Here is a 24,897-nt window from a genome sequence, read left to right as displayed (position 1 = left end):
TATACAAGCCTACATGCAAAATTTCAACTCTGTAGCTCCAACGGTCTAGGAGGAGTTTGCGTTGATCCAGACGGACGGACAAACGGACGGACGGACGGACGGACATGGCTATATGAACTCGTCTCGTCATGCTGATCAAGAATATATATACTTTATATGGTCTGAGATGCTTCCTTCTATGCGTTGCACACTTCTGACCAAAATTAATATACCCTTTTTGCAAGGGTATAATAATAATAATTCCATGTGCATTGTGACCTTTTTCTGCATTCTTTCATTTCGGAGGGAAACGCCACCTATGTACGTCTGAATGGTTTATTGTTAAACCTTTAAAGCCGAAACTAACTAAAGCCCAAAATTTAGCAAAATGAAAATGAAATTGAAACCCAAAGTGCATGCAAAGTGGGGTCGGGGGTTATAGTGGCGTTTCAACGAAGGGAATAGATCAAAAGTTACCAATCTACTAAATTTCGTCTTGTCAAATTATAGCTAAATGGAAATGCAATTCAATCCCAAAATACACAACCACAGCGAAAGGGATGGATGGGTGGGAGGTTAAGAATTGCCATTGTATAACCGACAATTACATATTGCGCTAATTAGTGTTGCTTCTGTCGATAATGAAGCCAATTCCCAATGAAGATGATGATGATGGCGATGTTCATAATAATAGTGATGATGATGTGTAAATGTGTCACCCATCAGCCCATTACATTCTTTAAACTCAATATTGTGTAATCAAATTTTTGGCAAGTATCGTGTTTGAGTACTTAAACATTAATATGTGTAGCTCACTCATAGGATAGAAGTCAATCTATAATTGCTAATTGTCACTATATAACAACTATCACCACTTTGTTAATGTATCCCATATTTTTCTTATCGACAATTTTTTTAAATTTTTTTGTTTGTTTTAAATATGTGTGCACTGTGGCAAAATTCAAGCATAAGTATGTTGAGAAAATATCCGAAATAGTGTCAAAATGTGTGTTTAATGTGAAATGTGAAAGTAAAGAAAACGTGAATTAGGCATGGCAGTTTCTATACCCTTTTAGTGGGCAAATTTTCTGTCAAATCTTAAGAATCTTTTACCAATTTATAATTATTTACTATAGAAATGAAGTAAGTAAGTCGTCTCGCCGACTTTGGTATACCATACACCAGTAAAGCAAATATTTCAACTTTATTAAACAAATGCATTTTCACATGCTTCTTACAAGCATATCTTAGTATCTCGCTCACTCAATCATACGAGCACCCTAGCGCCCCCACCAGCCAACGGCCAACTCCGGCCTTATGGAAAAACGTTTATATGCATAACTCGACTGTTTTTTGTCCGATTTTGATCAAATTTGGTATTTTGCTAAATTTGATTGCATAAGGTAAAAAAATACGGGAGATAATCAAGTTTTTCAAATTACGGGGGCGGAAAAGGGCGTGTCAAAATTTTTATATATACAAAATGTGTGCATTTACTAAGCAAATATACATACCAAATATGGTGTCTCTAGCTGGAATAGTTTTTGAGATAAACGCTTTTTTTAAATTTCGGGGGCGGAAAGGGGCGTGGCAAAAATTTGAAATAAACTTGATCACTCTACATACTACACGAGTCTACATACCAAATTTGGTGGCTCTAGCTCTTACAGTCTCCGAGATCTAGGTGTTCATACGGACAGACGGACGGACGTACAGACGGACGGACAGACGGACATGGCTAGATCGACTCGGTTGTTGATCCTGATCAAGAATATATATACTTTGTGGGGTCGGAGATGCTTCCTTCTGCCTGTTACATACATTTTGGCGACTTTAATATACCATTTCACCCTATGGGTATATGGTATAAAAATATCAGCCCATCACATGAATTATATATTATGTTTTTAAATCGAAATGATAAACTAATTATAGGATATTTCTTCACCTTATAAACTTTTTAAGTCCTGTATAATACTCAAAGAACTTCAAATTGCTGAATTTTGTGGCGGATTTAGGCATAAGCAATAAAAATTAGAATTCCAATTAATTAGATTTTTGTGATTAGAATCTGTCTTCAACTCTAACTGGAAAATGAAAAATAGTATATATATCTTGATAACGTCAAAGTCTTTCATTTTTTCTTCAAGTGCAGCTGCTTAAGCTGTGAAACACGTTCGCAGTGTCCTCGGTCCCCGGTTCTCTGTGAGGGGATTCGTACTCGAGTCGAGTCGAGTTGGAATAGTATGGAAGTTGTAGTAGTACAAGAGTAAAGAGTAGTGATTCTGCCTTATTGTCTGGACATGGCACAGGCTGTTACAATTTTGGTTGTTTTTTTTTCTGTTTTCTATTTCGTTTCCCTTTCGGCCTGGCCAAAAGACAAACAAAGTTGTTGCACCTCAGACAAATTTTAGCAGCCAAATCATAGCCCTCTCCTATCAGATAGGAGAAGGTTTTAGGGGAAAGGGGTTTTAGGGGAGAAGATGAAGAAGACAATAAATGGCTTTGGCTTCCGTTACCCAATCTGCTACTCGTCTATGCTTAGACAAGATTCATGAATAGAGGTAGATAGATAGATGGATAGATAGATAGATACATAGCCATGGCATAGATAGATAGATACACATGCATATATGTATACATAGATGTCTGGTGGTTAAGGGGGGTTACGGGTATTCTTAGTTTCCTGCTACTGTTGGCCAAACAAACTCGCGCCCTCGACTATGTGTCACGCTTTTGGAATTTTGATGCGTTTTGTTGTTGTCCTAGACACGTGACCAGCACAGTGATGAGACTGGTAAAGAAAAAAACTAGTGAAAGAGAGACAGAGAGAAAGACAGAACAGGAGAGAGCGAGAAGAGCACACTCACACACACAAAAGAAAAAGGAGACATACGTAACTAGCTATTGACCAGCTTGACCAGCAGCCTCAAAAAATCCAACTGAATGCTGAAAAGAGACAACACATGGAGAGAATAGAATCGATATAGATCAATATTGTTAGTGAAAACAAAACAGAAACTCAATTTGAAAAACGAATCATTGGGAATTGGTGTAATTAATAAAAAGAGAATTCGACTTGTTAATTAGTTGGGCCAATGTAAAATGAGAATTGTCATTTGGGGAATTGCCGAAAGCGAACATGAACAAACGAACACCCCACCACACCCCACCATGGAATTAGCCTCTTTAATTAGTTTATTATGTAAATAAAAGCCATCTATACATATAGAAATAGTTGCACTCACTCCCACATACCAGCAAGATCTTTTTTGAATATTTTGTAGCCTACATTTTGGGGCAATATTATCTCGTTCGTTTGCTAGCAACTTGGAATCTTAACTATGAAACGTTGAAACTTTTGTTGTAGTTGTCACCTTGGTGTTTTTTTTTACCCACCTCATGCAAGTTGAAACATGCTTACATATGTATATAGTGTTCGGGGTGTGGGGCGTGGGGTGTGCGGTATGGGTTGTAGGCCAAAGGGGGCAAAATTTTTATATAAATAAAAAATGTTCACGCTTCCTTGGCTTCAGTGGCTCAATCGGACTCCCATGGTTTTTGTCGCCCTTTGTCGTTGTTGAATTTTATTGCCCGGCGCTGTCAATATCCGTTCCCTCGACAAATTTGTAGGTTTTTTCGCAGTTGAACTGACCTTTCTCTGCTTGTGCTCTCCAGTCCCCTGCCGCCTACACTTTGTGCGTGAAAGTGTGTGTGTGTGTGTGTGTGATTCCCGTGCGACTAACTTTCAGTGCTCTGTCGTCGTCTTCAGTCTTCTTAAGGATATATGTGGCCATAAACAACAGGATATGAAATGACTGCTTCAAGTGGCCTTTGCTCTGTTTGCTCCTTTTTGCCTATTCAAATAGATGTGTCGTGTATCAGTGTGTCTGTGTGTGTGTTCGCCTAAGGACAGCAACCGAGCGTAACAAATAGCCAAGAGAAGCGGTGTAAGGATAATGTTGAATTGTTTCTACCGTCACCCTCCTGTATCTCTGGCGGATCTCTGTTGCCCTTGGCTACGCACAATTTAAATTAAATTGCACTTGACGCAGTCAGTTTTGAAGCGCCTAGAGTCCACGTAGCATGTGCAGCTTTGGTAGATTCAATTAAATCGCTAAACTACATACTAAATAAATTTCATTTAAATTTAGCCCTGTTAAACTGTTAATAGTTAAAATGAAATGGTATTAAATCAGCTAGGAATAGGATCAACAGCCCAGAGCAGACACAATGTACACACCCACACACACACACACACACAGTCAAAGAGGGAAAAGAAATCTAATTTAAAATGTGCACGGACACCTGATAGTAAGAGAAAACTATCCAAGGCACCCAGCGACCAGGCACCTGGACATTATCGAGCGGGAGACAAAGTAAAAGGAGTAGATATAGTCTTGAACTAAGAGCAAACAAAACTAAATCAAATGCTCAGTGGGTACAAAAAGAAAACAGAGAGAATGTTAGTGAAAGGATGTGGAAGTAGATGCGGATGCGGATGTGGATGCGAGTGCGGCATACAGTTGAAGATGCGGATGCGATTTAATCTTATAATGATGCCAGAAGTCTGATGCTGATGCTGATGCTGCTCGTTCCAGTCCTTTCCCTGGCACTCGTGGCATAAAAAAGTGACTTGTCATGGGCATCATCTCTCTCCCGCTTTCTCTCCCTCTATCTCTCTCTCTCTCTCTCTCTGTCTGTCTCTCTCTTTCTCTGTGTCTCATCACTTCACTCAGTCACCTTGTAAAAGACACGACAGGACAGACAGATGATATCCAAGATGATGTTAGAACGTGTGTAAGACAGTATTTACACTTTTGGCACAACACGAAGACGAAAGAACCCCAAGGCATTTAATTTTTACGTGCAAAAGCAAAGTGTAAGTAAAACATTGCACAAACCGTGTATATGATGGATTCCAGTAAAAAAAAAAAAGGTACACAAACACCATGAAAGCTTCAATTCCGATGATGATGAAGAACTTGAGAGAATTAATTAATTGATGGACTCGTACCTAAGGAGAACAAATTATGCCCTTATCTTGATTTCGATTGGATTGGAAAAGTTTGTCTGTACTGCAATTGACAAATTGAAAGTCAAAATAGACAGCCATGATCATTTTGAAGAAGCAAGAAATGGAAAATGAAAATGGATAAGTGAATGATTCATTTTCTTTAGAGACAAAACGAGAGAAGCCAAAGAGTGGCTTTAATTGGACTTGGTTTTGGTCTTAGGATTTGGAAACATTTCCAAATGCCCCAACAATTTGACAGAGCTTAATTGGTTAGCCTTTGCCCACATACACATACATACATACATATGGTGGGGTATATATGCCCATTGTTGTTCCCCCTCCCCCTCCCCCTTTTCCTTTCCCCTCTTCGCTTTGTTTGTGTGTTTTGGTCTAAAGTTTAACTACCTCGGGGGCTACCTCGTTTATCTGACACGTGACGTGTTTTCCAGGCAAACGTTTTGTTGCTCCATAATCACCATAATCCGATGCTGAAAATTCGCTTGATAAACGATAACACAGATATCGATGTTAATATATATAAATATATACATATTTCAGGTCCATTTATCTAGTTAACTTGAAGAAATGACTAAAAAAAATAATGATGTTTTATATACTTTAATTAGGGTATGCCAGGGTCGAGGTAGATAATAACTTTCTGTCTGTGTGTGTGTGTGTGTGTGTGGTGCATAATCCCCAACCACAGGCAAACAACACAGATACAACAACAACACACAGAGACATTCATCAACTGGGCGCTGGTTATTGTTATTGTTGTTGTTGTTGCCGTTGCTGTTGCCGTTTGTCATGCAACGTTGAACCAAACTCCAACAGATCCCAGACAGATACGACACACACACACACTCCAGATAAGCAGATATAAGTGCAATACATGCACACTACAATACAATATCGGTATGTTGTTGTATGTATGTAGTTTCATCATGTTCCAAATTTTGATATTGTCTGCGAAATCGGGATGAGTATTTTTTAAATAAGTCATTGCATACTTTTTGGATGAGAGTGGGTAAAGTGGAAATTTTTGAGTTTAAGCCAGTTAATGAGTTACTACCACATTCTATAGCTTTTAAAGTTCATTAGAATTGACCAAATTTATGCCAGACATAGCAACGATTTCAAATTCCGTAGCAAAGAGTTTAAAATTTGTTTGTAACAAAAGCTTAATTAAGCGAATTTTAGGAACATGACAATTGTCGTTAGGGATAGATGAGGATTACTGGACAACTGGACATACATATGTACACACACACATATACATGCATATAGACAACATGAACAACTTTTGCAACATTTGACAGCAAATGCAGACAACGACGACTGCCAACTGGCAACTGGCGGGTTTATATCAATTGCTGACATGGCACATGTCGCACAAATCAATTAACATTAATTACGGATCTGATTATATTTTAATCAACACTTAGTCCAGGCATTCAGTAACTGAGCAAACATCGGATTGACATCGACCCGCAGCTGCCCGCAGCAACATGATGCAAATGACAGCCATGGGGTTAGGGAACGTTGTAGTCCGGCTGGAATGGTTGGGTGGGTGTTTGGTCTGTCGTCCTGCTGCAGCTTATGCCAAATCAGACAGTTTGGGCGGAAAAAGAGAAACTTTTTTTGAGCAACTTAATTGCAAGGGTGTTACAGCAATGGCTATGGAGGACTCGTCGATGAAAACTTCTAGATGAGAGTCAAAAAAAAAAAAAAAAAAAAAATCGAAAAACGAAAAACGCAGACCGGAACACAAAGTCGCCAGATGCCTTGGAACTTTCTTTTGCTTACAACACAAAAATAAAATAGAAAATAGAACGAAACGGAACACACAACCAAATGGAACAAGTCGGTGGAAAACACGAAAAAACCCCCCTCCCTCGAAAGAAATGGAAAACTTTTTGGCCAAAATGCAAAATGCAAATGCAACTCAGCAAACAATTTGCCTAGCGCCCACGGCCACGCCTACCACGCCTTCTCCCTCTCCTTCTCTCTCTCTGTCTTGAGGCTGGCGCTTTTGATTTTTGTGGCAGTTGCAAACATTTCTCGGCCTGTTTTTTCATCCTTTTTTTTTTGGATTTTCAATTAATCCCATGGTCCAGGCTCAACAGCACCTGCTGAAAATTGCTTCTTGTAGGCCCAACCATTTAAAAAGATGGCAAAGTAATCAAAAAAAAAAAAAAAAAAGGAAAGAAAACAACAAAAACCAACCAACAACAATAGCAACAAAAAAAAAAGTGGGAAAGAGAGAAAGAAAAGTTTATAATCAATTCTTTTTTTCTCTTTTTTTTGGGGGGCAAACTTTTTCCTCGCTGATTCTGCAAATTGTTTCACATCAATGACGGAGAGAGCAAGGACAAGGACACGCGAGGGGAGGAAGACGAGAAGTAGGGAGAAATAAACATAATTATGGGGCAAAGTGTGGAGACAAGAGAAAGACGAGAGAGACAAAAACCTTCGACGCATAGCTGATTGAATGATGCAAAAATAATAAGATTATGAAGTCATTTTAAGAGTTGACTTGAGTTGAGTTGAGTTCTTGTTCCGTGCGGGGGATTTTTCTCCCTACGAGGGTGGTTCGACTAGTACTCAGCCTCACCGCCTGATGGAGTTAGTATAGCAAGAGAGATTTTACTAGCTTGTAGCAGAATCTTGTCTAAAAATGTTTACCCTTATTGGTTAAGTCGATAGACAAATTACTAAGGATAAAGAATTTTCAAACTTGATTCAAATATGGGATAAGATATGATTTTGCAAAATTTTGATTTATGATCGTTTCCGATCGCCTAGTTTTTCAATTAGCTTTGGTTTTGATATTTTAAAACCTGACCTGACAAGCAATATTTCAATAGAATTCTTCACAGTGCCGGATTAACTATATATGAGGATTAGCAAATGCTACGAGCCCTGCGGCTACGTTGATCCAGACGGAAGGACAAACGAACGGGCAGACGGACATGGCTATATGAACTCGTCTCGTCGTACTGATCAAGAATATATTTACTTTATATGGTCGGAGATGCTTCCTTCTATGCGTTGCATACTTCTGACCAAAATTAGTATCCCCTTTTTGCAAGGGTATAAAAATAGGCAAATCGGAGAAAAATTTAAGTTCTAAAAAAAACCATTATTCATCATTGGGAATCGTTTTCAAGCGATGTTCGTTTATGTTGCAACTTTCACATTGGAATGTGAGTTTCTACTCATTTATTTAGGTTTTTGGATCGATACAGGTCCCGCGTTGGCTTAATCCGGCACTGATCTTTCATCAGATAAACTTTACAATTGACGCTTCTATTGTGAAATTGCACTTGATGCTGCTATCCATATGGATGCAGCACATTCCTGGTAGCCTTTACACAGTTCTCACCAGTTTTACAAACCAACTCAAGCGTTTTGTCAAGTCCACTTGATGGTCTACAACGGCTATAAGGCTATGCCTACAAACTCACATGCTGTGAGCGGTGGCGGGTCAATGGGGGGGCAGTTAGGGCAGTTTTCCATTATGTTCGATATTTCATTGCATTTGATGAAAATTTCAATTTTCCCCTTTGAAGCGGCAAAAGGCAATTCATTCCAGAAATTTTTCCGCCAGGCTTTGACAAAGCGTCCGACGCCTAATACAACCACGCCCAATACCCAATGCTTCTCTCAGAGACTGTCCTTGGTACTCTTCTCTATATTGAACTCGCGTTGGTTGGGTATTTTTTCTTATTTTTTTTCCTTTTTTTCTTTTTTTCTTTTTGGTTCTGTTGCCTTTGACTCTGGCCACACCCATCAGTTGCAGAAGCAAGAGCACACACAGAAGCCGCTATGATGGCCTCTCTTTGATGATGACGATGATGACGATGACGGCATCCATTTACAAAACGTCCCACATGACTGCCTCCACGTGGAGATGGCCCATTGACCAATGCACTCCTTTGACTTCTTTGCTAGCTTTGGCTGCACTGCATCAAACTAGAAGACCAAACCATTGTACAGTCACTTTTAGAAAATTTATTTGCCTCATTTATAGGGCAATTATTTAAAGGAAAACACTGAAAACGAATACGAAATGAAACCAAATCAACTATGACCCTCAAAGAACTCAAAACAGAGCCCAACTGAGATGAGAGATCGAAGCTGAGTCCAAGCTAAGCAGCTTTACCCATAGGAAAGAATGTTTTTGAAATTAATTCCAAATGTTTCCATTACATTGATCCATTTGCCCCCTTTTTTGGTGTGTGTGTGTGTGTGTGTGTGTGTGGGAGGGGTGTGGTAATTCATGTCACATTTGTGGTCACATTTTTTGCGGCTTATTTTGACTTTTATCGCATCTAGGATGGTAAATTGCCTTTTTCCGCCATCCAAACTAACTATCCATCCATCCATCCATTCATTCATTTATTCATCTATCTATCTATCTCTATGTGTGACTGTTAAGCCCTTTCTCCCTCTCTCTCTCTCTCTCTCTGTGTGTGTGTCTTTTTCTCCATGTATTCATAAATCAGTTGGGCCCATTAATGCAACTTAAGCTAAATGCCTGTGTTGAATTTAGAAGTTCATTAACTTGGCTAACTTAATGGCCCAGAGCATCACCCATAGCTCAACCCGCACTAAGCTCTAAGGGCAGACGGACGACAAATACGAGTCAATGGCTTGGAATTTCGATATGCCAGGAGAAAATGCCATAACAACTTTTACTTAATGGGGGCAACGGAATGATTTAGGCAGACTTTGTTGCTCAAAACTTCACTGGAGTTGGTCTGAGTGGAAGTGGAGAGTGGAGAGGGGTGGTGTGTGTAAAAGCAATGGGTGTGGCAATTTCTGCCAGAATCTGTCTAGTCGAGCGGAGGTTACACATAATTCAATTAGTTTTTGCTGTGTGCAACATGTGCGGAACCTCTGTGAGCAATTAAAAGAGAATTTAATTTTAGCGTGCATGAGACTGTGAAGACTGTGTAGTAAAATGTGGTGGGAGGAGGGAGGAAGGCAGCTTGGCAACTGGGGATTCGACTCGATATGGCATGCAGCAGCAACAGCAACAGCAGCAGCAGCATCTGCAGCAAAAATGTGGAAAGAACAATAAGCAAATCGTTAAGATTTTGCAAAACTTTTTGCACACAACACAACATACTACACACACACACACACACACACAGTCATATGTAGATACACCTACACCCGCATACACCTACATGTACCATCTTAGGATTAGAACATTGAACTTTAATCGTTAGCAATTAATATCAATGACATCAAATTAGTTAAACATAATAGAAATTGTAGTTACATCTTAAGTTAATTTCACTTTTGTTTACTTCTCAGCCATGTCAATTTCAGTATTCATTTAATTCAATTAGTTAATTAATCGATAATTTGGCTAAATATTCATAGTCATATAAAGTTCACTGGGACTTAGCTATCGTCGTCGTCGTCGTCTCGATTGCCAATGATTTCCGGTCGTAACGAATACCATACAGACGACTGCTCATATATATTTAACCACTCACTCAATCACCCCACCACACACCCACCCACCTACCCACCCACTCATCAACACACTCACTTACTTCGATTCATTTTTGTACGTAGCTGCGCCCAAAAGTTTCGGTGGCTTCCGCCTCTCTCCTCATGCTCCTCCCTACGCGTAGGTGTGAAATGCACGTCGTCTGCATCTGTATGTGCAATAAACACACACACACACATATACACAGACCATACCGTATCGTACCATACCGTATCCTTACACTACATATGTTGGCCTGGTCTTATGACTTAATAAATACTCCCCAGACACGCGGAGTGCAAGTTTGCCGGGGGTTTTGGAGGGGCAAGATGTCGGACAAATTGTGAAGAGGAAGACGAGGTGGCAATGTGTTTCATTGCAAAGGAGAACCGCCTCGACTGGCTGGCAATTTAATAACAAAAGCAAACGGCATTGAACGAGAAGAAAAAACCACCATAACAAAAGTGCAAGAAACCAAAGCTAGCTTCAACTAAGTCGACCTACAAATACTCTTTCATATTTCAGTACATGCAGTCGAATCTGAATTTGAGATCATTTTGAATTGATTGACTTATGGGAAACTCGCAAAACTCTTCATTGCCAATCTCTCCAATAAGTTTATAAATTTTATGGTAAAATAGAAGATTTCAGACTCAAAATGTGGAAAGGCGCAGACTTAAGTGTTTATTTTCTGGGGGATAATCGATGTTGGAAGTCAAAATTTTGCCAGATTAAGAGATAAAATCGATCAATTTTAAAGATTTCCCACATCAAGTTTATTTTTTGTCAAGCACTCTTTCGCTTTGGCAAAAAATCGTTTTCAGTTTCTTTATTTTGAAGTTTTATTCAAATCTCTGGTTACAATGCCCAAACAAAATTCTTGTGAATTTAGATTCAAACTTTTCTTCTTTCTTCTAACTAAAAATTTAAATACACTGCCAAAACACATTAGTTAGTTGTCTAATAAATTGACTTATTAAACATAATCAAAATAGCTGGAAAATTTTGTAAAGCCTACTTCCAGGGGCTTCTAAATGCTTTGTACATTTCGAAATTTAACCAGACAAAACTGCTAATTGATGTACCCGAATTTCATAAAAATAGAGTACAAAAAAGAACTTTGTAAAAGAAAAGAACAAAAAAAAAAAAAAAGAAAAAGCGAAAATACAGACATAGCAAAAGGAACAGAATAAGAGCAAAAAGAACAAGCAAAAACTTGTGCAAAATGCTTTTGATTTACTTTACACTAAAACGGTTGGGCATAAGCAAACGGCATTGCAGTGATTCTAGGAGGTGCGGAGGAGCAAGACGGGCGGCGAACGGGGGAGCGTATGCCAACCAACTTATTAAGACTCGAAAAGAAATATGCCAAAAAGCGCATTTCCAGACCTAAATGCTGAAATTTTTATAATGTTAAATTGGGTAAATAGAAAATAAAGTGGGAAAAATCGAATGATTCCTTACAGTCCTTGGGCAAAAAGTTGATGACAAGATATACAAAAGAAAACGACTTGGTTGTGGTTTTTGGCCATGACAAAGTGGGAGGTGGAGCAGCAAGAGGAGGATAAACTTTGACTGAACAAAGTGGAAATAGCAAAGATTGAGCTGTGAATGTTTTTCTTTTTCAGGAGGGCGGCCTGGGGCTGCAATTGTGACCCAAATCTGTTCATCTATGCTAATTAAGGTCAGGCGGCAATTCATCAATTGCAGTGTGGACTCAAGTTTATAGTTGTCGACTAGGTCACCTATTAATAGTGTAGCGAAAAGGAGGTCCAATGCTTGGATAGAGAGGGATGTTGTGGGTGGTAGTTGTAGATGGGTCATGTTTGGGCGGGTTGGCTAAATATCCTTTCTATCAGATTCAATTAAAGTTGACATGGGTTCACAATTTCACAAGGAGATGAAGTTGAGGAGATGAAAAAAGGAGCAATTGGGAGCTGGAGGTGCCAGAGGATTCTGACAGCTCTTCTCAATGGCCACGCCCACAGCATTTTCAACCTGCTGTGTATCCTGTTTTTTTTTTCACTCCCCTGTTTTTTTTTTTTATTCAATTTCCTCGACAAACACACACACACACACACACACTCTGGAGGTCCGCAAAAACGAGGCGTATCAAAAGAAATACTCGTTAAGAGGAAGGCAGGACAACAATCTGCACTGATACGTAGCCAGGACCCTAGGACACCCTACCATCTCGAAATACACATGGGCGAAAGTGGCCAACGCCTGTGTGTATCCAAGGCAGCAGTGGCGGGGGAGTTAGTTGGGCCAATTTAGATAGACCCTTGAAACCGTTTAAAGCATTGAATATTCATTTTAGGCAATAAGAAACTTACAGGATCACAATAGGAATTTCAACTTTCTAAGCGCCCCGAACATATGCAGCTAAGTCCGTACCTGGGGTCAAGGGCGCAATAAGACATGAAAATGCCAATGGAAAAGAGAAGCAGCCAAAAGGAACTGGGTTTGAGCCTGGCAAAGTCTCTGCCGCTGCCGTTTTTGTTTTTTTGGGCCAATTTCTGCTTTTACAGTGTTGTTTAAATTAAAACAAACTCTCTGTCCCTCCAACCTCCCAGCCTCCCAGCCTCCCATGGATTCCTCCATACACCATCACCACTTGTCGAGCTTCTTTGCCTTCATCAAACCAATTCTCCCGGACAGCAATTGCTACAGAGATGGGGCCAAGATAGGCAAGAAGGGGGAGACCTGGAGCAGAGGCAAACAGCAAACAGAGAAAATTTGCAACTGCCTCCCGTTGTTGTTCACTCCAAAGCGCCAAATTCAACTCCCCGGCCAAGTCAAATGCCAAGTCCAGCTTTCGGGCAAAATGCAGTGAATGGCCAAGAGAATGGGAAAGAATACGCGGGGTTGGCTCCAAGTGCCTCGAGTGCAAATTTGCTTGTTAAATTTGTTAAAACTCTCGACTAATTTGCAGCTCTGTCCGGAAGCAAGTTGGTATGGTCGGCACAACAGTCAGGGCAGTGGGCCGGAAGTTGTGGAAGTGTTTTGCCTTAGACTAATTGAAAATAAAGTTGGGTCAAGACATAGCCCATTAACACCCACCAAAAAGAATAACGATATCTATTTCTAGAGAGACAGACGCAGTCCCCGGACATTCTATACAGAGTAAATGTGTTCACGACCATCATGGTCATCATCATCATCATCATCATTATCATCGACACATTCATTTTCCACTTCATCATAATTTTTTTGCTTCTTCTTTTTTTACTGTTTGCTACGAAATCTCTAACGACTCTCTCTCTCTCTGTCCAGTGGCTGCCCCTCCCTCAACAAAGAAAAAACACTGTAAGATATTCGTATAGATTGAAATTCATATTTTAGTTTTTTCTTGAATATCTTGTTAAAATATGAAAAAGACTTATAAATCATATAGAAGCTCTTTTTCCGATAATATTCGATACAAGTTTATTAACTATACAAATAAAGTCTAAAATATTGAAGTTTTGGTTTGTTTCGGGAATGCCGACAGAATTTAATGACAAATTGATTTGAATAATTCTTAAAACGTTTCTTAACTTTGCGAAAATTTGTGATGTAAACATCATGTCCATCCAATTGTTTGTTTACTAAATTTAGATTTCATGGTTAGATCATGGATAGAAAAAGACACATTAACCAAAAATTTATGTTTGAAAATTCTAAAAGTCGTTAAAAATCGAGCGATATTCATTAATGTTCTGACTTAGAAGAGTGATTTTTTAATTAGGGCTGACTTAATCCAACCCTGTTGAAAGTGATGAATTGCAATCTGATTTGAAAAGCTATATAGAAATTTCAAAACACCTGTTGATTCGTGTTTCTTTGAGAATATTATGATTTTAGGTTTCCCAGAGGCAGAGAAAAAGAAAGAGAGTCAAATATATATTTTTTCAAGTGTATCAGGTAGAGTCGATGGCAAGGTTAAACATTCAGTCGGTTTGCACCCCTCGAGGGGTCTTTCAAAATGGAAATGGAAATGAATAATTGCGTCACATTAACTTGGCATTGTTATTCGTCATCGGCAAATCAGTTGCTAAATTAATCGTATGGAATCAAAACGAAGGCCAACTGATTGATGGTCCAAAAGACCAGAAGCAGGCCGAGAGCTCCACCCCTCATCATTCCCATCATCATCATCATCAGCAGCAGCAGAAGCATCAGCAGTATTCCGCTTCAGGGGAGTAGCTCTTCACTAGCAAGGGGAAAGGAGAGTATGGCGGCTTGTTACCCGGCTTTGACTTGTTCTCTCTCTCTCTCTCTCTGTGTGTGTGTGTGTGTGTGTGTGTCTCATTATTATGCAGCTCATGAGTCTCGTTAGTGGCAAAGTTATATGAGCATACATCAGGCAACAACTTTTCCTTGGCACCCAACCAACATGGCAAGATAGGAAAGCAAGAACCAACGGGGGATCTTCTCCCAACCCAATCCGCCAAAAAAGAAGTGGGAGGTAAAAAGTGCGGAAAGTGTTAAGCACGCTGAAGTAAATGCTAGCAACTTCTGACATGGCTCCAACTTCAACTCCCAACTGCCTTTTCCCACTGCTCCTCTCGCCATCTCTCAGAATGTTGTCAACGCACAAAAACTGGACGAAAAGCGGAAGTGTCCTCCTCTCCCCGCCGGTCCCACACCCTCCCCACACACAGAAATGGATGAGGATGAGATGATAGCGAAGAGGAATAGAAGTGGACTGGTTTGGCAAAGCTTTCGCCCAATTCGCCGCAAAGCGTTTCGGCAAAAAGTTCGTGTCGTTCCTTCTGGTTTGGCTTTAACTTCTACTTGGAAGACTTTGTCGTTTGTTTTTCAACAAATCGACAATGATTGCCACCCACTCGTAGTCCATAGCACCAACACCACCGCTACCAGAACCAACACCACGACTTCCATCTCAACTCCCACCGCGAGCCTCTTTAGAAGGAAAAGCGCAACTCGATTAGCTTTAATTAGCTTCCCCAAAAAAACAAAAAAAAAAAAACAAAAACATAAAATGAACTTAACAATGCAGAAAGTGACCCAAAGAAAGAAAAACTTCGTAAATCAATTATTCACCATTTCAACTGTCCCTCTCTTTCTCTGTCTGTGTCTCTATGGGTCTCTGCCTCTCAACCTCTGAGGAATGAATATGGAATATGGTTATGAGTGATTCATTCATTCATTTAGTGGGGAATGAAGTTGGTTTTAGAGTGCGAGGATGTGGGCATGTCGGTATAATTTGCAACAAGCGACCGTAAAAGCTGATGAGAGAGCACAAAATGCATTCACATTTGCATCCCATTCCATCTAGCCAGTTTATTCTCTAGAAGCAACAGTAGCAGCTGGTGGTCAGGTTGGTCAGCATAAATGCATCCCTGGAGTGCAGTTTTTTTTTTTTTTTGCTTTTTTGTTTGAGCCCAACTCTTAGCCTCTCCCAGTTTCAACCGCCATCAGCCAACTCGACCAAATTGCACACCGGCCAGAATTCGTCGACTCTAGGCAATTGAAGCAACAGCAACTAAAATTCTCACTGAAACTGCCAATTGGGAGTAGTCCCAGTAGTACACTGAAACCAACTATAAAGACATTTGCCAAAATTATACAGAGATGAGATGGGAGACTATTTCATCTTTTTTTGCTTGTCAATATTTTTGTTGCCTACCTTTTGGGGTAAGTAATTCACTTTTAATGTCCTTGAATTAGAATTTACTTTCAGTGTAAGCGACAACAATACAATTACCAAAGCATTTCGGTCGGTCAGTCAGTTGGGTCAGTTAGGGAAGGGAGAATAGAATGGAGCTCAGGGCTTGGAACACGAATGACGGTTGGATCAGCTGCATTAGCAAATTCATGGTATCCACCGCCATTGCACCTAATTGAAACTCTGCGCCAATTGCAATTATTTCCCATTCTAATTCGTGTTCCTCTGCGGCCAACAGGGGTCAGTCAGTGTGATGAAAGTGGTGTGTGTTGGTTTTTTGAGGGGGGGGGGCAAGTGGGTTTGGAAAGGTTTTCTCATTTCAGATTTTTCTCTTCTCTACTCTATTTCGATTCTCTTCTCTGTTCTCTTGTGGAAAATATTCAATTTCATTTTGTTGCCGATGGAATTGAATTTCAATTGAAATTGTATACCCATTTGCCCTATTTTCCCCCTCCCCATTCCATCATCCCGACCAGAACCAGTCAGACCACCAATTCGCCATGACCAGTTTCAGTTTTTAGCAATTTACCCTAATGATTGTGTGCTGACCTTCTCCCAGGGCCACGCCGTTTCAATTTTTTTTTTTGCCACACATTCCCACTGCCACTGTCAAATTGGCTGACTGCAATTTTCGCGTTTAATTAGCTGCAGCATCATGTGGCAGCGGCAGTTACGATATAAAACTGGATGGCACCCGTTGCCATGTGAAAGTATATGAAATTAAGGTGTGTGTGTGTCTATGTGTGTGTGGGTGTGTAGGGTGTGATACCATATACTTCGTGTCGATGCAATTTACATGTCCATCAACACCTTTTTTATTTGCCACATTTGTGTCCTGGCAAATTACAATGCAATTGGAACACTTTGATTGTTCTCAGTTAGATTGTGAATTTCTAATGACAATTCCTAGCCAATTAGAGTAGATTACAAATTTCTGAGGACAGAATGGTTTTACTTTGTCATCAGAGTATCCTGGGGTTTTCTAATACTCCTCTTTGCTGTAAAACTTTGTAAACTATAGAACGAGCTATAACAAGTACCTATAATACCCATTCAAGTGAGACGTTTTACGACATTTATCAATAATAAAAAACCAAAAAATGTATGTAAACCTCTTTTATGGGCAAAAAGGCAGGCAAAAACTAAATGATTCACTTGGGGCCAAGACCCAGACAGCCAAGCAGCCACCCAACCACCCAACCACCTGCCACATGTTCCAGCACATTTTCTACGTGAATACTATGAGTATGAGTAAGTAGGTGGGTGGGTGGTTGGTTGGTTGGTTGGTCTGGTGGCTGTAACTGATTGTTAAAACACTTGTGGAACGTGAAAAATGTGAAAATACAATATTTTACATTGTGTGCCAAGTGCCAAGAAAAACACATGGTTTCATATCTCTGTGTAGAAATCGTATGCTGGCAGCTGGCAAAGAACTATTTAAAATCAAGATGAAAATATGTATGTATGTATGACTTAATTAGGTTTAACTTGGAGTGTTGTTTTTCTTTCCTTACAATTTCGGTTTAGGTTTCTGTTACGGTTTCAGTTTCGTAGACAATAAACTCAATGGATATGTTTGCCAAACTCCACAACAAAAATGTAAAAAACTTTGTCACAGTTAAATGACAATAAATGTCACGCAAAATGCCAAAAGAGCGCGCGCGCCTGCCTCTATACAATACTACAACAAGGACATACATAAAAGGACATACACCGAAAGACATATATACACACACATGCACAGCATCTGAAAAGGAAAAAAGTTTTTCTTCTTTCGTATACTTGACTCTGCGCTTTTACCTTGCTACACACACTCACATCCACGCACACTCACACGCATACACGCACAAGCATATCTTTATCCACATGGGCCTCTGTCATAACTTAGCCGTAAAACAGCTGACAACTTCCTAAACCCATAAACCCAACATACCGAGAGGCCTGCCTAGAGATGAGAACGTGTCCGAAATCAAATCCTTTGCCATAGACATAAACAGGTTATAATCTTGTCATGATTAAGGTAAGAATCTTCCCAGAACTACTGACATGTGCTCTAACATCTTGCCTACAAGATCAAAGTGACAACAATTTGTTATCCCAAGTTTGAATAATATTTAATTGTTAATCGCTGATTTGACAAGAATGAAAAACTTAAAACATGATTTTTCCAAAACTATTTTTTTTCAAAATGTCATAAAATTTTAAGTTTTAGCCGATCGATTGACTTGAAATCTGTTATGAATCTTTTGTCGTTAACTATTATTAACTCAAATAATTCTAACTAACTTTATTTAGTAAGAAATTGAACTTTTTGTTTTGATTTGACTTTACTTTGTAGGAAATGATGTTAGTTTCAGTGGCTCATGTCATTCAAATATTTTGCAATAACCAAGAATCCAAAAGGAGACATCCTTGTTGATATCCTCTTTGTGTGTTTTTTATTTCGATAAGGTTTCCAATACTAAGGATTGTATTGATTTTAAAATTTTTGAAATGGATATTATAGATTGTACATAGATTTGTTAGTATGTACATAAGTATGTATGTTTGTATGTAGATATAGTTGTCATCACGTTGTCACCACAAAAAGTTTTCGTAGTTGTTTTAGTGGCTTAATGTGCTAAACAACTGTGCAACAGGACACAAAACCAAACCGAACAGAACAGAACAGAAGAGAAGCGAACAAAACAGGACATGACCGAAAAAGGACAAAAGGAGTTTTTCGAAATTGAAGGAAATTTAAGCACTGAGAAAAGATACTTGGCGCGTGGCACCGTCGCCGTCACCAGCAGCCAGTAAATGCCATATGTACCCAGCATATATGGTGTGTGTGTGTGTGTGTGTGTGTGCTCTCTGTTTTTGGAGGTGGGTACTCACTACAACAAAAACAAAACAAAAACAAAAAAACATAGAAAAAAAGAAAAGAACAAAAAACCAAGTGAAAGAAGAACGGGACGGTGAAGTCGCAATAAAAACATCATGCTGGTAGCTGTTGCTATTGCTTTTGTACAAGACATCACATCAAATACTCTTCGTATTAGTATCTCCATCCAGCTCACATCCACATCCACTTCCATACCCCAACCCATAATGCCACTCTGCCTTTTCAGCTCAATTTACCAAATTCCCTTATGTACTCGTATTTCCTAGTTTGCCTACTTGGTGAGTCTCTTGTTTGTCATTCACATTCATCTAGCAGCAGTTTTTGCGCTGTTGTTCAGCGTTTTTCGATTGTGAATAGGGAAACATTGTACTTGTGATGGCCGGATTGGTTTTGGGGACTGGGGGCTGGGGGTTGGGGTTGCTACAGGGAAGCCGTAGCCGTTGCCGGAGTCGTCATGTGCCTGATTGTTTGTAAATAAAATCGCCAGTTTTATTGTCGCTGTGCAAACTTTGATTAAACTTTCGAGTTAGGGAAATCTTTAATGGCATAGGAAACTATTTGATAGGAAATTACTGACAAGCATAAAATTGCCTGACATGCTAAAGGCTAAAGGCATTTAAATTGTTTAAAAACTAAATACATACATATACTTGTAGCTATCAACTGAAAAAAGCTATTTATCCGCCCTTTCGTTTGTCGGTTTTTATTATCTTTCAAAAAATTTTGGATAAGTCGGTGGCTCCTGCCCAGCTTGCGCGTGATTTCTCTGCCACTGCATCCTTCATCCTTATAAGCCAATATTTGACCCTTTTCACGGTCGGTCAAATATTTCCACGCGGCATGTTAACTCACAATTTAAATTTGATCACTTTTTCACATAAAGAATACTGATCTTATCACTTGCACTGCAGAAACCTCATTAATTGAAAGTGGCGTTATAATTATGAAACGCGCCTGAAATAGAATTCTCGTAAGCAAAAAAGTACCGTTAGTACCACTAATCCAAAAGTTCGTATATGTTGTTGTTGTGTCCCAACAAGTATTTCGGTAAAACATTGCAAGAACGAAAATTGTACCGTTAGACCAATAATGAAAATATATTAGTGGCGTTATAAATGTGAAACGTACCTTATACTGGGAGCCCGATATTATTTTTTCAAATTTAATTTCAAATTCGATGACAATTATTGTCCGTCTGTCCGTCCGTCCGTCTGTGAGTATGCACTTTACTCCGCCACTTTGAAAGAATTCGGATAAAACTTGGTATTTAATCAATTTATAATCTGGGTGAGATGAATTATGAAGATCATCCAGAGCAGACCACTATTTTATTCAGTGCTTCGCGAAAAATCGGTGGAGTGTGAAGTATCTTTACCAACTTCAGTAATAAGATAAGACATATGCTAAAATCTTCATAAGATCATCAATTTATATCGGCTGTGCTTGAACGCTGCCGACAAAGCTCTGCCTACTACGTCATTGCTCGAAATCAGGAATGGTCAGGAATTTGTTGGTGATTGTATTCAGATGATGAATATAGTCATATTAGCTTTTTCCCTTTTTTCCACAGGTGCATTTAAGCAAACAAAAAAACTTATTCTTTGGCTTGATAAATATTTAATACGTTTTTGCTAAAATAGAAGGTAGAAGTATGAACTCTTCGAAGATCTTGTAGATCTATCAAAACTATCTTTTGTAGGGGATTTTTTGGTTCTTTGGGCGAGGCCATTTTGCGACACTAATGTGTACTGAAGAACTTTTTCCCTTGAAATTACGAAAGAAAGTGAATTGAATTTTTTATCCAATGACATATTTTTTATTAAAATCGGATAAAAATTAGATAGTTTTCATCGCCTACCAAAAGGGGGACATATGACATTATACATATCTATGGCAAAGGGCAAAAAAAAAATTCTGACGTTAAAAGTTATTTCAGTTGATTTTTGTTTCTTATTTCAAATTATTTTAAATATTTTTTAAAATTTTTTTCTAATTTTGTCTGACATTTTTTTTTGTGATTTAAAAATTTAACAATTTGTTTTAAATCGGTTCAGGCGAATTCGATGTTGGTACTTTTTAGTTCGACTCAATGGTTCGACGTTGTCAAATCTGTTCGACTCATTTGTTTGACGTTGGTACTTTTAGTTCGGCTCATTACTTATCGATTGCAACGGTATCAATGCAGCCCTGATTTGCGGTCATCTCTAAAATTTCTAAATTTATCGATAGCGTTTGAGCACCCCTATCATTGCGCAGGCAATAAAAAGAGAAAAAAAAGAAAAGCAAAACGACGGGCAGTTTATGCCATAAAACTCAACAAATAATAACAAAAAAATGTCCGCTTTCTACAATCTGTACGCGGGTGGGGACAATTACGACGATGAGTCCTCCGGAGATGAACGGAACGAAGAAGGTAAGTTTGGCTTACGGCTTTGGCTGAGATCCGAAGAGAAAATTCTGATTCGCTTTTGCATTTATACAGATACGGACGACGCCAGTGAAACGGAGTTTCGTAGCCCAAATCTAAATCGTTATGGTGGTCTGGGCTTGGGCATGGCGTCCAATGGAATTTCCTGCATGAACACCAATAGCAGTAGCAACAACAATGTGGGCAGCAACAGCGAGTTGAAAGAACAGTAAGTATAGGAGGGGGTAACCTCTCCCATTTACCCCTGTTGGGTATAGGAACTAACTCTTGTCATTTGGTTAACTTCAAAGAATGTATCAGCACAAATTGGTCAATCTGCATAAGCAAATGGATGAACTAAATCAATTGCAACACCCGGAATATATTAAGCGTCTTAAGAAACTGGAGAATCAGTTAAAAGAGCGTCGAAGACTCAATGAGATTTACAAAGAGTACATGAGAGAGTGTGTCGAACGGGACTATATATTAGAGAAGAAAGCTGCCCAAAAGGATTACGACGAGAAAATGATGGATCTCAAGGATAACCTCATTGCTGATTTCGAAGATCGCAAGCGACAGATAGAAAACGAACGATATAGCCTGGAACTGACGAATGATTCTATGGAGATTAAAACGACAGTGACACGAAAACTTCGGCGTCGTCCCAATGAACCATTACCGGTAATAGAGAAGCGACGCAAACCAGCCACAGGACAGTTGCTAGTCTACCAGCTAGAAGATAAGGAAATCGAGTCTGATCTTAAGATGATTCAAAGAGGCAAGCCAATGGCCCTGCAGCAACAACAGCAAAATGGAATGGCCAACTATGCCCAACAGCAGCAACATCATCACCAGCAATCACATCAGCAGCAAATGTCCCATCATAATCTCATAAGTGGTAATGATCCTGCAGCATCTTCCAACTATCAAGTGGAGACACGCATTGAGGCCAACAAATTGTTGTACGAACGTCGCTGGTTCTGCCGAGGTCAACAGGTCTATGTGGAGGGCAAGGATATGAATAAATTCCCAGCAACCATTGCAGCCATTGGCAATGAAGTGGTAAGTTGACATTAAAATTTTATAATTTTCATGGAATGTAGTAAGAACAAAAAAATCTCAATTTTAGGTGTGGGTGAAGCGTTCCAATGAAAGTAAAGTCAAGATCAATATGTCGCATTTGGCCAAAGGCAAAATATCCATTAAGCGGCGATAGCCATGCTAATCTTCCATAACAAAGACATCATCGTCATCATTCAGCTGCCGCAACAATAGCAGCAGCAGAAGGAGAGTGAGATCTCTAGTTTAAGAAAAAAAAAAACTCTTCGCCCAGCTACCTATAATCGTCATCAATTCCCCTTTAGTCTCTTGCCAATTGGTTATAATGGGAATTGGTCTTTTGTAGGTAGTCCTCTTAATTTAAACAATTGATTTATGTATTACATCTGTAAATATCTGAAGAAAAATCAACATACAAACTATTTTAATCAAAACTAGTATTATTAAATGGGAGAGTTTAATGTTGTTTATAATTCTGAAGAAAAAAAACCAGACCACATGACGGAGAATCTAAATTTCTGTGCCAACTGTTGGTAATATGATATTTGTGAATTTTTTTTTGTTAGTTAATGATTTGTATACTAAATAATAAGCTGATCAACCCCCAATGAACTGTTACATAGGCCAAGTCATTGACGTAGTCAACATGGTTGACTACCATTTAAGCGATAAGCAATGGGTAAGCTGGTAACCAAGCAACAATCAACCCAAACAAATGCGAAAAGTCCCCGGAAACGGGAGCCACAACAAATGGCCTCCAATAGAAGACTTTGTCCATTCAATTGGCAGCCATGTCCTTTAAGGATGTGCGAGGTAAGTAGTAGAGTCCTAATCTACTATAATCAGATGGCATATTATTTCATGATTTCTGGTAGATCTTGGCGAGCATTTGAAACTGCTGGGGTTTCCGCGGGTTTTCCCCCTGCAATCACTGGCCAGTCATCCGTCAACGGGTAGTTTAGCCAGTTTTCACATTGTGGCCGAATTGCTGCAATGGCTGGCAGGTCTAATGGAACCAGGATCCATACTAAGCGGAGGCGTGGAGAGTGAGGACCAGCGTGTCCAGCTTATACGCTCGGCGACCGAATTTTTTGTGATGAAATCGGCCATACGTCTGAATCCACGCAAGCTTTATGCTGCCTCCGCAGTGACGGCCTTGGAACTACAGAAAATCACACGCCTGCTAATAGCGCCCACTCAAACGGATGCAGAACGTGATGAGGAACGGGAAAGGGAGCAATATCGCAGCCTCAATCAGGTTGATATTGGTGATAAAATGGAGGAACTGCGACGCGCCCGTGAGCTCTCCTCGGATTTAACACAACGTGGAGCGGCCCTCTATGATCTGTTGTCCAAGGAGCTGGTGAACAAAGAGGCTCGCCTAGCTCAGGCCCAGCGACCGTTGGAGCTAGTAAGTGTTGAGCGGATTCTAAAGAATTCCATTCAGGCCAATCAATTGAAATTGCAAACGAGCCGTTCGCAGCTAGAAAGTCAGCGGGTAGAATTGAATGCCCTCCAGTCCAAGCTACAGCGCAAACGCGCCGAATTAGAGAGGACGAAACAGCGACTGGAGGCGTTGCAAAAAATCCGTCCCGCACATATGGCCGAATTTGAGGAATGTGAGAAGGAATTGCAACAACTATTCCAGCGCTATTTCCTGCGTCTGCATGTAAGGGATTCGCTAAAGCATCATCTTGAGGGGCGTAATAAAAAATCCACGCCCATTTCATCACCTCTGCTGCAAAAACCATCCGAAAATTCAATGTCCTTCATACCAATACCTGAAGGTCTGATCGAGGATGAAGATGATGATGAGGAGAACGGGGTTGATCGTCGGGATGCAACTGATGAGATGCCGGGTGGTGTAAACGATACCAGTGGCTCCTTTACTTTAGATTCAGTTATACCTGATATTCGCGATGAGGATATTTTAAGGCAGCAGCAGCGGCCTCACACAGCAACCTCACGAATGCGTCCCACCACAGGACGCAGTCGTAAGGTCACCGCCGATGTCCGGGCAGCCAGGGAGAGGCATCAAGAGGCCACAGCGGACAGTAGCTTTGGTAGCTCAGACAGTGAACTAGATGTTGGCGATATAATGGGTATTGTGGGCACTGCCGATGATGATTGTAAGTACATAATATGTTTGTCATTTAATCCTAATATTTATTTGATTTAATCCTAAGTCGATTTGAATTCCATCGATGATATAAGCATATCCAAGCTAACAGGCGAATTGCCATTACGTCCCAAGACTGCCAACAAGCCGGAGCATCACAGTGATGAGGATTTCTAGTCAGGAAAAACGTTTTCTAAAATATATATAGAGACATATAGTATAGATATATATTATATAACTTTTATTTGTTTC

At 39.7% G+C, this 24,897-nt stretch overlaps 2 protein-coding genes across 2 annotated transcripts; both read left to right on the top strand.

Annotated features, from left to right (window-relative positions):
• Nucleotides 1-21,266: 21,266 nt before the first annotated feature.
• LOC6649276 (sin3 histone deacetylase corepressor complex component SDS3) lies at nt 21,267-22,948 on the top strand. Its single transcript, XM_002071360.4, has 4 exons — nt 21,267-21,473; nt 21,543-21,696; nt 21,779-22,529; nt 22,597-22,948. The coding sequence occupies exons 1-4, from the start codon at nt 21,395-21,397 to the stop codon at nt 22,681-22,683; spliced, it is 1,071 nt and encodes a 356-aa protein (XP_002071396.1). The 5' UTR covers nt 21,267-21,394; the 3' UTR covers nt 22,684-22,948.
• Nucleotides 22,949-23,009: 61 nt separating this feature from the next.
• On the top strand, nt 23,010-24,862 carry LOC6649275 (clusterin-associated protein 1). Its single transcript, XM_002071359.3, has 3 exons — nt 23,010-23,339; nt 23,402-24,655; nt 24,713-24,862. The coding sequence occupies exons 1-3, from the start codon at nt 23,318-23,320 to the stop codon at nt 24,820-24,822; spliced, it is 1,386 nt and encodes a 461-aa protein (XP_002071395.1). The 5' UTR covers nt 23,010-23,317; the 3' UTR covers nt 24,823-24,862.
• The last annotated feature ends 35 nt before the right edge of the window (nt 24,863-24,897 follow it).

This window comes from Drosophila willistoni (assembly GCF_018902025.1).
Source record: "Drosophila willistoni isolate 14030-0811.24 chromosome XL unlocalized genomic scaffold, UCI_dwil_1.1 Seg141, whole genome shotgun sequence".
Taxonomy (NCBI): domain Eukaryota; kingdom Metazoa; phylum Arthropoda; class Insecta; order Diptera; family Drosophilidae; genus Drosophila; species Drosophila willistoni.
Note: the sequence above shows the minus strand (reverse complement) of the source record. Positions and strands in the feature narration are given on the sequence as shown.

Coding starts and splice junctions, on each gene's coding strand:
- LOC6649276 (XM_002071360.4), top strand. CDS start 21,395: ATGTCCGCTTTCTACAATCTGTACGCGGGTGGGGACAATTACGACGAT. Junction 21,474..21,542: donor AGATGAACGGAACGAAGAAG/GTAAGTTTGGCT, acceptor GCATTTATACAG/ATACGGACGACGCCAGTGAA. Junction 22,530..22,596: donor CAGCCATTGGCAATGAAGTG/GTAAGTTGACAT, acceptor TCTCAATTTTAG/GTGTGGGTGAAGCGTTCCAA.
- LOC6649275 (XM_002071359.3), top strand. CDS start 23,318: ATGTCCTTTAAGGATGTGCGAG. Junction 23,340..23,401: donor GTCCTTTAAGGATGTGCGAG/GTAAGTAGTAGA, acceptor GATTTCTGGTAG/ATCTTGGCGAGCATTTGAAA. Junction 24,656..24,712: donor GGGCACTGCCGATGATGATT/GTAAGTACATAA, acceptor TTTAATCCTAAG/TCGATTTGAATTCCATCGAT.